The following is a 15,224-nucleotide window of genomic DNA, read 5'->3' as shown; positions in this document are numbered from 1 at the left end:
CGTGCACGACGTACTATATTGTGTCGCTTTCAAAACTGTTCCATTGTTTCAATTTTTTTTGAAAATTCCCGTTAATACAGGTAAAAAGAATCAATGCTGGCTTTTCTGTGTCGGCAGACTTTATTAAAAGAAAAAGATGAAAGAAATAGACACACTTAAAGAATCCAAAGGAACCAAACTTGACTTCCTTTTGTCGGCCGGCTTCAGAAGAAAAAATCGGCACACTAATAAAATACCAAAGTCAAGTTTCCGGCGTTGGTTTGTATTGTAATAAAATAACATATGTATTTGATATCCTGTCGATAAGTTTAAACAATGAGTTTATTGGTCCAACCCAGTTGTGTTTATCACCCGGGCTTCTATTTGTTTGCCATATGTAATCATAATTGCTTTTTGCCGGGCAAATATTATACACAATAATAGCTGCTTTAATAATACTTTTGTAACCCATGCTACCAAAAGATTATTATTTGCACTCATATTGAATGTATTTTAAAATAATGATTTTTTTGTTTTTTTTGCGAGATACCGACTTATAGTTAACCTGGATACAATACGATCTGGGTCAGTTTGCAATAAGTAACTTATCATGCGTAAATAGCAGGTGCCTTCAAGCAACCGGGCGATACTGTCGTCTCTTTTGCGATTTTGTTATTTGACATAAGCGATACATACTACACTAAGGATGCATATGCAAGCTGGCATCCGCTACATATACGGAGTTCGTGGATATATATTTTTTTAAAATAATTGTTGCATGATGAAAAAAGAAGGAATATGATGATAACAATGCAAGGTTAATTCCTTTCATTTTATTTTCAAGCAAGTGTATGTTTGTCAATTTATTTTGTACCGTGAGTGGGGGGGGGGCACAAATTAAACAAAAAATTATTTCCTTTCTAATTTGTACGGAATAATGGAGCAAATATGATTGACGATATTGACCAGTAATGACAAGCTTTTAATTTATGAGCGCACACACTAAGACAACTTGAAAAATAAAAACAAGGAATAAAATTAACTGGTAAGACCTTCATATTGCAGCAACTAAATACTGACAAAATGCCCAACATCATTCTCTCTCTCTCTCTCTCTCTTGTGTAATCTAGGATGTATTGTATGCAGCTGTGTTACAATGTGAAGCCTAAAATTAAGTATATTTGTTATAATATCTCATGTACACTACCCTTAGCAAAATGTATACGTATTATGATGAATATTATCCGTTACGTATTTTTGTTTTATAAATGATTATTGATAATTTGACTGGAAGACTTAAACTGAGAATGTCGTTGTGCAGATGCATATATTTTCTAGCATAAAAATGTATATGAATATTTTAATTAGAACAAGCAAGAAATGTCAGCTTGTGTTTTCTCTCATAAATATGTGCAATACGAAGGATGATTATTTGTTCAACGAATATCAAAATAGTTTGTTTAAAGTTAGTTTTTTCCTAAAACCTATCTTACACAGCATCTACTTTTTTTGTTGAAGAAAAAGAACGTACAAACTATTGTTAAGTTTGGCCGAATTGTATTTCGAGATGGGTCCAATTGTCTTTGGGATAAATTCACTATAATCCGGCATAAATGATATAACATTCCCATCCCTCTCCTACTCGATCCCAGAGATTAAATCCACCTTTTTTGGTAAACATGGTTTTCCGGAAAAAGAAAGAACGCTTTTTCCCATCATCACTCTTTTGGTTACATCTGTATGCAACACAATGCACCATATTTGCTATACAAAAGCACAATCGTATGCTATATCACATAGGCATTTATGTGGGGAAATTAAGCACTTGAATGGCTAGGAAGAGTAGAAGGGATAAATGTAAGTCATATCCGGTTTTGGTACGCGGAAATTACCGATTGTTTATGGAGATTGCCGAATTATTGTTTCATTTTATAAAGCGGAGTTTTAAGTCTAGTTAAACATTTTTATGGTGTGCATACATAACCAATGCTTTTTGTTTATAACTATAATAAAATCACACGTTTGTAAAATATAGGTAGCCAGTGACCTTTAATGTATCGGGTAATGTACTGAAAGACTAGAATCACTTCAAGACGTCTGACTTGAATTAGGATTTTTGATAGTGTTTTTTGAATAAGGTGAAACAAGGGGACAGTCCACACAGCAGCATTGTTTTATTGAAATGCATCTGCTTTCTCTGATGTATGTTATCATTTTAAATTTTGAGCTTAATGTACAAAAGCCTGGATTTGACTTCATTGTTTAATTTAAGTCGTGAATAGTTGGAACAGGTCTTCATTGCCTATTGTGTACTTTTAAAATTCTTTGATCTTAGAAGAATTTACTAATGAGCGAGCTTCATACAAAATTAATGATTGTATGAGCTTGCTTCAACTCCGGCTGACATAGTGCTGATCTGATTTTGATCACACATGGATATTTAGTCTAAAGGAAAACCTGTTCTGTTTTTTTATATCTAAACAAACTCGGACTTTATATCTTTAGTTTACATTTAGTCACTGATGACATATGCCTTGTAATAATACTGACCTTCCTCTTTCTTTAGGTACATGATCCTGATGCTCCCATAACACGTGAGCACATGAATTATGCCCGCCTCTGTGTTGCTCTAGTAACTGTCTGTGGTAAAGCTATGAGATCCATTTTACAAGCTAACATTCCTGCACCACATACAAACATCTACCAGGCAATCCTATCCAACAAAACTAAACTGATCAGCGGGACACGTACTGGGTCAGGAAAATGGCAGAATGCTCTTCTGAACAAGGAGCAGTGTAACATGCTCTTCCCAGATACCAAACATCGGTATATGGCTTCCATTGATCAATTTGATATTTCGTTGTTATACGCTTTGATAAGAAATGTCAGTAGGGTTAAGCCTCCATCAATGGGCTGGGGAGTTGCTCCACAAGATAGGCCATGGGACAAATCTCTAGAAGCTAATGTGGAACGAATTCATTTATATAGGAATGAGATATGTGGTCATTCCGCGGATGGTCAGACTAGCCAAGACGACTTTGATCAGTACTGGAACAAGATCAAGTCAGTGCTTCGTGACATTGATGATGTAATTGTTGGACAGGCATTCAGCCAAGAGTTAGAGAAGCAAAATAGACAGGTGATCTCCGTCTATGAAGCCTGTTAACTGCATAAGAGAATCGTGAAGTATGAGGAAAAAGTAAGTACAGTGTACACACCATATCATTACAAGAATGAATATGATTTATCATGGCATTTGGATAGGGGAAGGGGTGGGGTGGTTTTGGCTTTAACGGTGTTCACTGCTTTGTTAAGTTTACATATTTTTGGTATGTTCATACTCATTCTTAATATTTTACAGTTTAGTGGAAATATTTAGTAGGAAATTCATGGCCATACTGAGTGTGAGGCAGGAGAGTATCCCCATGTTTCTTCGTCAAATATAATAATAATAATAATGACAATACATATACTCCTTGGCATGAAAGTTGTGTGCATAATAGATTCTTCACAGTGTTTATCACCTACAGAGGCAAACAAGATGGAAAAACAGTAGTTTCTAAAATGTGTTATACATGCTATTAAAATAATTTAGAAACTCAATTATACATTCCAACTGTAAGGCACAGAGTAGTATGTCACAATTTATGCATGCTATACACATTTTGTTTCTTTTTTCACGATTGTAAATTGTCCACAAAGAAGTTATCAGAATTTGTGGATAGCATACACCTAACCTAAAGGAGGAGTTGTATTTATTGTGGGTCAAAGAGGCCAATAATGTGTCTAAAAGAATAAAACTAATTTCAACAGTAATAAATACTACAAATTTGAAGTTGGTTTGTTCAGGGGTTAAGAGAGATCACTTTTAATTACATGAGGAATGGACAAAGTCATGGTCACTGTGGCTGGACGAAGACAATTGATTTTGATACAGTAATTTGCAGTTTCCAAAATTTCAGATACTTTGCATACTGAGTAAGCAAGAATGCAGCATATTTGGGAATTTAAGGGTTAAAAGTCAATGACTGAACTAAAAGGCAATTTTCTGAACAAAAATATTAATTATACAACCTGGACCTTGACCAAGCATTACGGATGACTTGCGTATCAGGTTATACAGGAGTCTGCTGATTTTAAGGTCAAGACATCAACGTCACCATCACTGAAATGAGAAAATGGTTCCACACAATAATATACCTATATTATATACATGGACCAAATCTTTGGTGACATATATGTAAAAGCCTCAATGTTACTAAGTAAAAGAATAAAATGTGATTTCAACACATGTTCATTAGGGTTATGAGGACATTTATTTATCTTCTAATTTCACTATTTTACATATTTCTGTCATCTACATTTCTTTGATATCTTTGGAAATGTGTGTTCTTCCAAATGGTTATATGGTACAGCTACAAATAAATGAAATTATGTGATAATACGTTTTATACACGAGGAACTAAATTGAAGTTTCAAGTGCCTTCCGCAACATGTTTTAGTTTGTGTTGGAAAACTGGATAAAAATGAGCAGTCTGTCCTTGTATCAGATAATGTTATAGGTATTATTTTAAATACACACTTGCATGGTGCACAATGCCAAAGTTCTTGTGTCTGAGTGATATGCATCATACAGCTTGACTTTTATACTAAATGCGTGCATCCCATAACATGTTTTAAAGTGGAAACGTTGACATGAACTGTATATTTTTTACAGGTTTGAACCATCAGTGATGCCTCCCTTGTAGAAGAGGAGTGTTTGCCTGGATCTCAGACATGCCCACATGCTTAATTCCAAGTCAAGAATCACTGCTGTGTGTTGGTCAAAATTACGTGAAGTCAATAATCATGCATAATTTCATGTCAAGAGTCACTATTGTATGTGTTCATAATTATGGCCCATTCCTGAGATGTGTGAGCCCTTGAAGAGTAATTGAAAATACATTACACAACAATGTCACTGGTTAGTTGGTGGTTGTTTAACTGTTGGGTTCAGAACATGACAAAAGCATTTACTATGGATAAATACAAGATAATTATATTGTTGACTATGGAGAAACACATGACAGTTATGGTGTTGACTGGAGAAATAAAAGACAATTACAACATTGATTATGGAGAAACACAAACCAATTATAGTGCTGACATTGGACACATACAATACATTTAGAGTGTGGACTGAAGCAACTAGACAATTATAGTGTGTTGACTATGGATAAATATAGTACAATGATAGCGTTAAATATGGAGAAACACAATACACATATTGCTGACAATGGAGAAACTTTTTTTGTAGTATCGACTGGAGAAACACTGGGCAATTATGTTGTTGACTGTATATAATTGCAAGACACATATTGTGTTGACTATGGAAAATACAAGACAATTATAGGTTTGACTATGGAGAAACAATATATTTATTGTGTTGACTATGAAGAGACCGTTTTTTGTTGGTGTGTTTTCGGTTTTTTATTTGTATTTTTGTGTTGGAAATAGTGAATATTGATGGGACATAATTCAATAAAAAATAGAATAACTGATGAGATCTAAAGATTTCATTAAAATTTCTCATTTTTAAAAACTGATGTTTCAAAATATTTTGTGTTTAGAGGTGTGTCTGCTCAACAGTGCAATATTGAATCATATCTACTGTGATATAACTATACTGTGATATAACTAAACTGATCATGTGATGTAAGACAAATGTTTATTCAGGGTGATGTGCAGACAGAAAAACATTCTAAAGGACTTGAGTGACATTTGTACCAGTACGCGATTGTAACAAGATTTGGCCTGAATGCATGCCTGGATTAAATGACAATACAAACACAATGTGATGAAAGATGGAAGTTTATGAAATGAATTAATAAATAAAGGTATATTCTCTATAACATATACAGTGTGATTTGTTCAACCTCTAAACATACAACTCATTTAATTACTTCACATAAATATTTGTTAAATGTGAATGAATTTGTGACTCGTGAAACCTTATGACATATGCAAATAATTCATACAGTCATTCAAAAATGGGGGTAAATGTGATTCATATATTCGAAAATTGTAGACACATGATACAGAAAAACCAAGATGTACCCAAATGTATTCAGTTGAAACGCAACATGTGTTTCATGTACTCAGTTGAAACAAACATGATCAGTTGTAATAAACACAACAATTGTATCAAGCACAGTGTTCTTAAGCTACCGGGAAATCAGGAAAAAGTCAGAAGAAATTATATTTATTTAGTCGACCGTGAAAAGTCCTTGAATTTTGCAAATCTTGAATTTTACAAATATTGACAAAAGTCAGGAAAAACCCAGAAATTTTCCTCCACAACTTGACGACCAAAACAATTACTTAAAGCAATCATAACTGAACTGATCACGAGTTAAATTTATCGAGTTATGTCGAGAATATTAGGAGGTTGTTGCATGGATCATTTTTTGGGTGCTTGCCATAAATATATTTGTTGAGACAATCCAAATTCTCAGTGGATTAGATTCGTCTGGTAGACTGTTTCACAGACAGTTCGATATATGGAAGGTATGAAAACCAGTGTAGAATCACAAGAGGCTAACATGGTGGCTTAAAACATAGCCACATTGCGGATGGGCTAGCAAACTTAAACATTGCTAACTCCAGTTATACCTACATGAAATCAATATGAACATTATTTACTTTCTCAGAATTTGTGAGCATTAATATCGTTATTCCTTTAATCTGATACAAAAATGAAAAACTAATGCATTGATGAAATGTGAGCTGGTACTAGCGATTTTGATTGTTAATCGCACGAGCAGACAGAATCTCACAACCGTCATTTTCAAATATTGTAGAAAAAAATTAAATGAAAGTCATAAAAGTAATACAAATACAAACATGAAAGAGCACAAAATTCTCTATATTTATTCTGAGACCAACTTCCGGAGTTTTGTTGTATGACGTGACTACCAAGTTGAGATTATGAAGCAGGAAACCAGACTACTCTGCTTGATGAATCAAACTGGCCAAGTTTCTTGTAGTTGTTTTCGAAATAAATATGTTGAGAATTATCTGTTCTTTCTGGTTTTTGCAAAACGTGTCAGACTTTCATTTAATATAATTGAAATTTTGTACAATGACATTAAAAAAGAGTTTGCTGTTGATATCACATGCCTATTGGTACTTTTGTTGTTGTTGTGTGAGAGTTGTGAAATCATGTGAATATTAACGCAAATGGCGAGTACCGGGTCAGGTTTTTATCTATGCCGAGTTTCGTCTAGTCTGTCAGAGGAATAAAGGCAGATTAAAGACATAACGATTATAACACTTGCCATTTTTGAGACAATAATTTTTCTATCTATTTAATGCAACTATAAGTCAAAATAACAGTTTAAATTTGCTACCAGCTTTCTTGCAGTGTTGGCAGTTTCTAAATTTGTTATATGTAATTGCTCTGACCCCACACTCCATCCTAAATATCCAGATGTGAAAAATTGGGTTGGAATATTCGGAGAAAACCCGAATTAGAAAATTTTGAATCTCTGAGCTGAACTTTGTTGCGAATCTATTACACAGTGACATGTAGCTTGAAGCACATGTTTCAGATCTTAAATAGAACACAGGAGAAATGGGAAATTGTCGTCCCTTTACTTATATATCAAGAAACTATAAGAGCCCATGTATCAATACAGGTTTTGAGACTGGTCTAAGAAGACAATTTGATTTTACAGAAAATTCAGTCCTTGTTTTTATGCAACAATATATACATATGAAGGTCATTTTTGTCAAAATTTAAATCAATCCTTTTGTAAATGTCTTTAAATGGTGTTTATGTTGGTTGAAAAATCTTGTTTGAGATTTTATTGGCACACATAAATTCAGGGTTAAACTATTTTTGTTACAAGATAAGATTCCAATACTTTGCAATTATTGTTTTCTTTCAAACTGCAATTATTGTTTTCTTTCAAACTGTGATAGGAAATGTTTACTTTGTATAACATGCACATATATTGCAGCTCTAGAATTCTTTAGAATTAAAGGCTTGAAAGGAAACAATAATTTAAGCTCATTATGTTGTTTCTACATAGCAACATAATGTAGGTCAGCAAAGAAAAGTTTGACATTTGTATTGTGTGCATTGAAATGGCTTTAAATGCCAATATATATCAATATAGTTTGATTTGTTTCGTGTGATTCATTTTTTTGTTTTGTGCATGATCATCTTTTCCGGCATGTTTTGAATGAGAAACAGCTTCAGATTTGGAAAAGGCATGTTTCATAATCCAAAATGTTCTTTAATTCCATTCAGTAATGGCCATATGTTAACCTTGACAAAATTAATTAAAATCTGGAAAAGACCTGGAAATTTATATTTAGAAAACCATGGGAACCATGCAAACATATAATTCGTATTGTCATTTCTAAAGCAGGTAAGATTCATAACAACGTATGACTCATTTAAATACTTGTAAACCTTATAAACAAGAAATTTTGACCTGGTTTACATGTCCATTGTCAAAACTCACTTCTAAAATTATTGGGTTAGCCCACACTTGTATTAGACACACACACCCTTCATCGATCTACCATGCGCACAAGATTACAGGTCAACAGTTGTATGGCCTTCATGGTTGCACATGCTTCCATACCCATACAGACATACAAACTTAACACTTAATAGCAAATTGTGACAGTTTTATTTCATGTGTGTATGCATTAAATATCCACCTATAAGCATTATGTAATAAGAATATCAAATTACACAAAAACCTGTTTTATTAATTTTTGCTATATAAATCAAATTTTGGTTGCATAACATTTCCTTAATTGAAGATTTTATTTTCTTTGTTCATAATTTAAGATGTGTTTGTGGCACCTAACATGTTCATTTCATTTTTCACACGTAAAACCAATAAATGTAGATGTTTTAACCTGAGACCAAGGTTGAGTCTGGCCAGAGAGTAAAGTGATCTTAATTTCATTGACGCAAATAAATACATTATGAACAGTGTAGATACAGTACATAATAGGTGCTGAGTTCATATTTGAATCCCAAAGTATAATCTATACTTGTATTACATTGTTGAAGGCCAATGTGGGTATGTGAGAAAGCTTGTCAGTAGCTTCTTGTGGGTTGGTGGTTCTTTCTGGTTTTTTTCCTTGTTCTTTCTCCAATATTTATACTGTCAGCCATGTATAGCCTATCTTGTGCTGAAAATGACATTAACCCCTAGAACAACAACAAAAACAACAGTGTCCAAAATGACAAAAGCAAAATAAAAGCCAGAGGTTGTTTTAATAAGAGAATGTTCTTCTAAAGATCAGGACATGTTCCTCATAACAAAGGTATAAGAAGTGAAAAGGCAAGATAGAAGGATGTCACAAAACCACTAAATAGAAGACTCAGAGGAAAAGTACAATTTGAGGAAGAAGTTGTTTTGGTGCAATTCAAGTTTCTATGGCAACTAAAACCAAACAATCTGAGACTGACCTGCATAACACCAAACACAAACAGCAAATAAATATTCATCATTATTCAATGTTATGAAGAATAGTACCAATCAATTTGGATTCCTTAAGTCATTGCATATATCATGGAGGAAAGTAATGTAAAAATACATGTAGAACAATGATTAAGAAGTAGAATTTCATTTTACAGAATGTAGCAGACACAATATGTGTACAAATTACATTTATAGTAATAAATTATAGTTAAACTTCTCTTCCCATGATTCCTAACAATTTTAACCCTATAAAATAAAAATACCATTTGAGTAATCAAGATTGACTTATTATATAATAAACAATGGACTAGGGGAGGTAACTTGTCAAAGGGACATAATACCTTTAAACAAAGTTATGAAGAAGAAATGAATGCATTTAAAAAGCACTCAGCAACATTTTTATGTAAGACTATTTGTAACAAAATGAGTAATACAGTTATCATTGTGATGTCTGGTCTTTTGAAAAGAGTACACACAGTCTAGTACAAACAAAGAAATTTAACTTTGGAATGTGATGTTCTGAAGAACATATCCCATGTGTAGTTCACGCTTACATTGGGATAAATCAATAGGAGTCTAATATACTAATGCATGTGTTGCCTGGACAGAAACACTTCTATGCGGGAAGAACAGAAACAATTGTGCAATAGACTTGAACAAGCATTGTGATGTAGAGTTAAATGCTGCCTTTCAAAATTACTGAGGACACTTCCATGACGTTATTCTCTTATATGGGTGATCATTCCGTTTGCACAACTAAGTCATGTTCGCACAGGGTAGTTAAGATTTCGTATTTGCCGGTGAATGCTGAATAGTAAACTAGACACATACTGCATTAATGAAATTGATTTTTGCTGTATACCACTGTGTCACTTATGGAAGATGGTAAATTCCACAAATACCGAATCAATGGAACCTCCCGCATCCGAGGCGGACACACTAACCACTAGACCACTGGACCACTTTTCAAGTTTGTTACCTTTCACCAGGGGAAAATGACAATTAATATGACATCTCAACAATGACTCACAAAATTATTAAAGTTTACATAAAGTAATACGAGGCACATTGCAATGAAATTAACCATTCATGTGAAATTTCCATCACAATTTCATAGCATTTACCATGAAATATTTCATTCGTGAGGAATTTCCATGCACAGTGTCATAGTACTTTACTATGAAATGTTTCATTCATGAAGAATTTCCATGTACAGTGTCATGGTACTTACTATGAAATGTGTCATTCATGAATAATGTCCATGTACAGTGTTATGGTACTTACTATGAAATGTTTAATTCATGAGGAATTTCCATGCACAGTGTCATGGTACTTACTATGAAATGTTTCATTCATGAGTAATTACCATACAAAGTGTCACGGTACTTACTATGAAATGTTTCATTCATGAAGAATGTCCATGTACAGTGTCATGGTACTTTACTATGAAATGTTTCATTCATGATGAATTTCCATGCACAGTGTCATGGAACTGTAATAAATGTAGTGTGTGCGCAATTGGTTATAGCACCCTATTTTAAGGAATTCTTTGATTTGTGTGATTATTGGAATTCGGCGCCATGGAAAAATTCCTAGCCTGAAATTATGAGGCAATTATTAGGAGCAACATCACGGAGTGAAGTGTTAGTGAGTTTCCATGATGCCGTTGTTCACTAGTAGTGAATTCAGTCCAAAACCGAATGAATGTCCCTGCCATAAGATAGAACATATTAAAATCTGATGGCGTGACTGCAGTGGCAGTATTTACGGTAGGAAACTGGTAAATTACACAAGGGACTAAATAAGAAGGGACTTGGCAGATACCGTTTCATGTCCCCATGTGGGCAAATATGGTGCAGTTACATGGGTGAAATGTGGCTGGAAAGCATACATGGCCTATGGTGGCAGAGTTAAAATAGTTCCCAGTGTTAGGGGATACTCATATACTTCCTATGGCGTGAACGGTTGGCGGTACGGAAACATGATGAAGATAAAACATGCAGATGTGCGGTTGATAGATATTTGGCAGGTTGTTTTATCTGTGGTCATGCATTAATTAGAGTAAAATTTAGGTATAGAATGGACACGTCGGGCTTTCTAATTTACAACTGAAGTTGTATGGAAGTCTTAGGAAAGTCGGGCTAAACTTAAGACTTTTAGCGAGAATCGCACTAGGGTTTGACAACCGCTCGGTCAAGTAAATACCCGTGTGCGTGTAACAGTACTTAATATCAAATGTTTCATTCATGAGGAATTTCCATGCACAGTATCATGTTACTTTACTATTAAATGTTTCATTCATGAGGAATTTACATGCACAGTATCATGGTACTTACTATGAAATGTTCCGTTCATGAGGAATTTCCATACACAGTGTCATGGAACGTACTATGAAATGTTTCATTCATAAATTTCCGTGCACAATACCATATGCAGAGATTAAGTGCATTACATTAAAGCAACACTATTTGCCATTCATATTTGTATCCTGACTAAGTATTAACCTTAGAATGAGGTCTTGATATATCACTGGTTTATAAGTTTTACATTCACAATGGTATACTGGTGTAAACTGACCAAGTTAAGGCCTTATAATGAGGTCTTGATATATCACTGGTTTATATGTAGATATTCATATTGGTTTGTCCTGACCAAATAAAGAATTTCGAATGGGGTCTTCATATATCATTGGATTATACACAAAATTCATTCTGGTGTGACTGGACCAAATAAATGACTCAAATTCTGTCTTTTTTACATTCGATTGGATTATTAGTTGGTGTATCCTGGCCAAATAGAAGGAATCTGACTGAAGTCTCGACATTTAGCTGGTTTATTATTATTATTATTATTATTATTATATTCGCAGTGGTGTATCCGGACTAAATAAAGGACTCGGAATGAGTATTATTATTCCACTGGCATATGATTTATTATATTCATTATAGCATATTTGGGACACACTTCTAAGTATTTCATTTTATATTCAAGGTTGGAAGTATAGTTTGTTACTGATCAGAAATAAAGGTAATGCATTTCTATTGACATTCATGGTTAGAGGTTTGATTCCTTCACTTGCCCTTTTTTGTATCTATGCATTTGTCTATCCTAATTACATGTGAACGTCAGCCAATGTAGGTATGTGAGAAAGCATGCCAGTAGCTTCTCGTGGGTCGGTGGTTCTTTCTGGGGTTTTCCCGGGTTCTTCCTCCACCATTAATACTGGCCGCCATATATAGCCTATCGTGTGCTGAAAAATGGCGTTAAACCCCACAACAACAACAACAACAACATTTAAACATTTTCTTTGCACGGTTTAAGTCAAATTAGGAATGTAATGCATTCACTAACATTTGGTTGAAAAACATTTCGATTTACACCAATGTTCTGTTAGCTTAGCATCACCATAGAAAGCAAACATAACAAATGGCTGGAAAAACTTTATCAGGAAATCGTTATTTTATCGACAACATATAAAGCCCTTTGATAGATTTGTCAGGAAACCATTATTTTATCGACAACATATGAAGCCCAATCATTGATTTGTCAGGTAATCATTATTTTATTGACAACATATAAATCCCTTTGATTGATTTGTCAGGATATCATTATTGTATCGACAACATATAAAGCCCCTTGATAGATTTGTCAGGAAATCAGTATTTTATCGAAAACATATAAAGCCCCTTGATAGATTTGTCAGGAAATCATTATTTTATCCATAACATATAAGCCCATTGATAGATTTGTCTGGAAATCATAATTTTATCGACAACATATAAAGCCCCTTGAAAGATTTGTCAGAAAATCATAATGTTATCGACAACATATAAATCCCCTTCATTGATTTGTCAGGAAACCATGATTTTATCGACAACATATAAAGCCCATTGATAGATTTGTCAAGAAAACATAATTTTATCGACAACAAATAAAGCCCCTTCATTGATTTGTCAGGAAAACATAATTGTATCGACAACATATAAATCCCTTTGATATATTTGTCAGAAAACCATAATTTTGTTTACAAAATGTAAAGCCCATTGATATATTTTTCAGGAAATCATAATTTTATCGACAACATATAAAGCCCCTTGATAGATTTGTCAGGAAATCATATTTTTATTGACAACATATAAAGCCCATTGATATATTTGTCAGGAAATCATAATTGTATCGACAACATATAAAGCCCATTGATAGATTTGTCAGGAAATCATAATTTTATCGACAGCATATAAAGCCTCTTGATATATTTGTCAGGAAATCATAATTTTATCGACAACATATAAAGCCCATTGATAGATTTGTCAGGAAATCATAATTCTATCAACAACATATAAAGCCCCTTGACAGATTTGTCAGGAAATCATAATTTTATCGACAACATATAAAGCCCATTGATAGATTTGTCAGGAAATCATAATTTTATCAACAACATATAAAGCCCCTTGACAGATTTGTCAGGAAATCATAATTTTATCGACAACATATAAAGCCCCTTGAAAGATTTGTCAGAAAACCATAATTTTGTTTACAAAATGTAAAGCCCATTGATATATTTTTCAGGAAATCATAATTTTATCGACAACATATAAAGCCCCTTGATAGATTTGTCAGGAAATCATATTTTTATTGACAACATATAAAGCCCATTGATATATTTGTCAGGAAATCATAATTTTATCGACAACATATAAAGCCCATGATATATTTGTCAGGAAATCATAATTTTATCGACAACATATAACGCCCATTGCTATATTTTTCAGGAAATCATAATTTTATCGACGACATATAAAGCCCCTTGATAGATTTGTCAGGAAATCATTTTATCGACAACATATAAAGCGCTTTGATAGATTTGTCAGAAAACCATAATTTTATCGACAACATATAAAGCCCCTTGAAAGATTTGTCAGAAAACCATAATTTTGTTTACAAAATGTAAAGCCCATTGATATATTTTTCAGGAAATCATAATTTTATCGACAACATATAAAGCCCCTTGATAGATTTGTCAGGAAATCATATTTTTATTGACAACATATAAAGCCCATTGATACATTTGTCAGGAAATCATAATTTTATCGACAACATATAAAGCCCATGATATATTTGTCAGGAAATCATAATTTTATCGACAACATATAACGCCCATTGCTATATTTTTCAGGAAATCATAATTTTATCGACGACATATAAAGCCCCTTGATAGATTTGTCAGGAAATCATTTTATCGACAACATATAAAGCGCTTTGATAGATTTGTCAGAAAACCATAATTTTATCGACAACATATAAAGCCCCTTGAAAGATTTGTCAGGAAATCATAATTTTATCGACAACATATAAAACCCCTTCATTGATTTGTCAGGAAAACATAATTTTAACGACAACATATAAAGCCCCTTGATAGATTTGTCAGGAATCCATAATTGTATCGACAATATATAAAGCCCCTTGATAGATTTGTCAGGAAATCGTAAGTTTATCGACAACATTTAAAGCCCATTGATAGATTTGTCAGGAAATCATAATTGTATCGACAACATATAAAGCCCCATTGATAGATTTGTCAGGAAATCATAATTTTATCGACAACATATACAGCCCATTGATAGATTTGTCAGGAAAACATAATTTTATCGACAACATATAAAGCCCCTTGATATATTTGTCAGAAAACCATAATTGTATCGACAACATATAAATCCCCTTGACAGATTTCTCAAGAAATCATAATTGTATCGACAA

At 33.3% G+C, this 15,224-nt stretch overlaps 1 protein-coding gene across 1 annotated transcript in view; it reads left to right on the top strand.

The window, feature by feature from the left end:
• LOC149772544 (uncharacterized) overlaps nucleotides 1-5,874 on the top strand; it is a 93,161-nt gene extending 87,287 nt beyond the window's left edge. Inside the window, exons 9-10 of the mRNA XM_089947661.1 lie at nucleotides 2,546-3,178; nucleotides 4,697-5,874. Coding sequence (XP_089803787.1) covers nucleotides 2,546-3,145 — 600 coding nt within the window. The 3' untranslated portion in view covers nucleotides 3,146-3,178; nucleotides 4,697-5,874. The remainder of the gene's footprint in view (nucleotides 1-2,545; nucleotides 3,179-4,696) is intronic.
• The last annotated feature ends 9,350 nt before the right edge of the window (nucleotides 5,875-15,224 follow it).

Source organism: Sinohyriopsis cumingii, unplaced genomic scaffold (assembly GCF_028554795.1).
Source record: "Sinohyriopsis cumingii isolate HCF-2022 unplaced genomic scaffold, ASM2855479v2 utg001397l, whole genome shotgun sequence".
Lineage (NCBI taxonomy): Eukaryota > Metazoa > Mollusca > Bivalvia > Unionida > Unionidae > Sinohyriopsis > Sinohyriopsis cumingii.
Note: the sequence above shows the minus strand (reverse complement) of the source record. Positions and strands in the feature narration are given on the sequence as shown.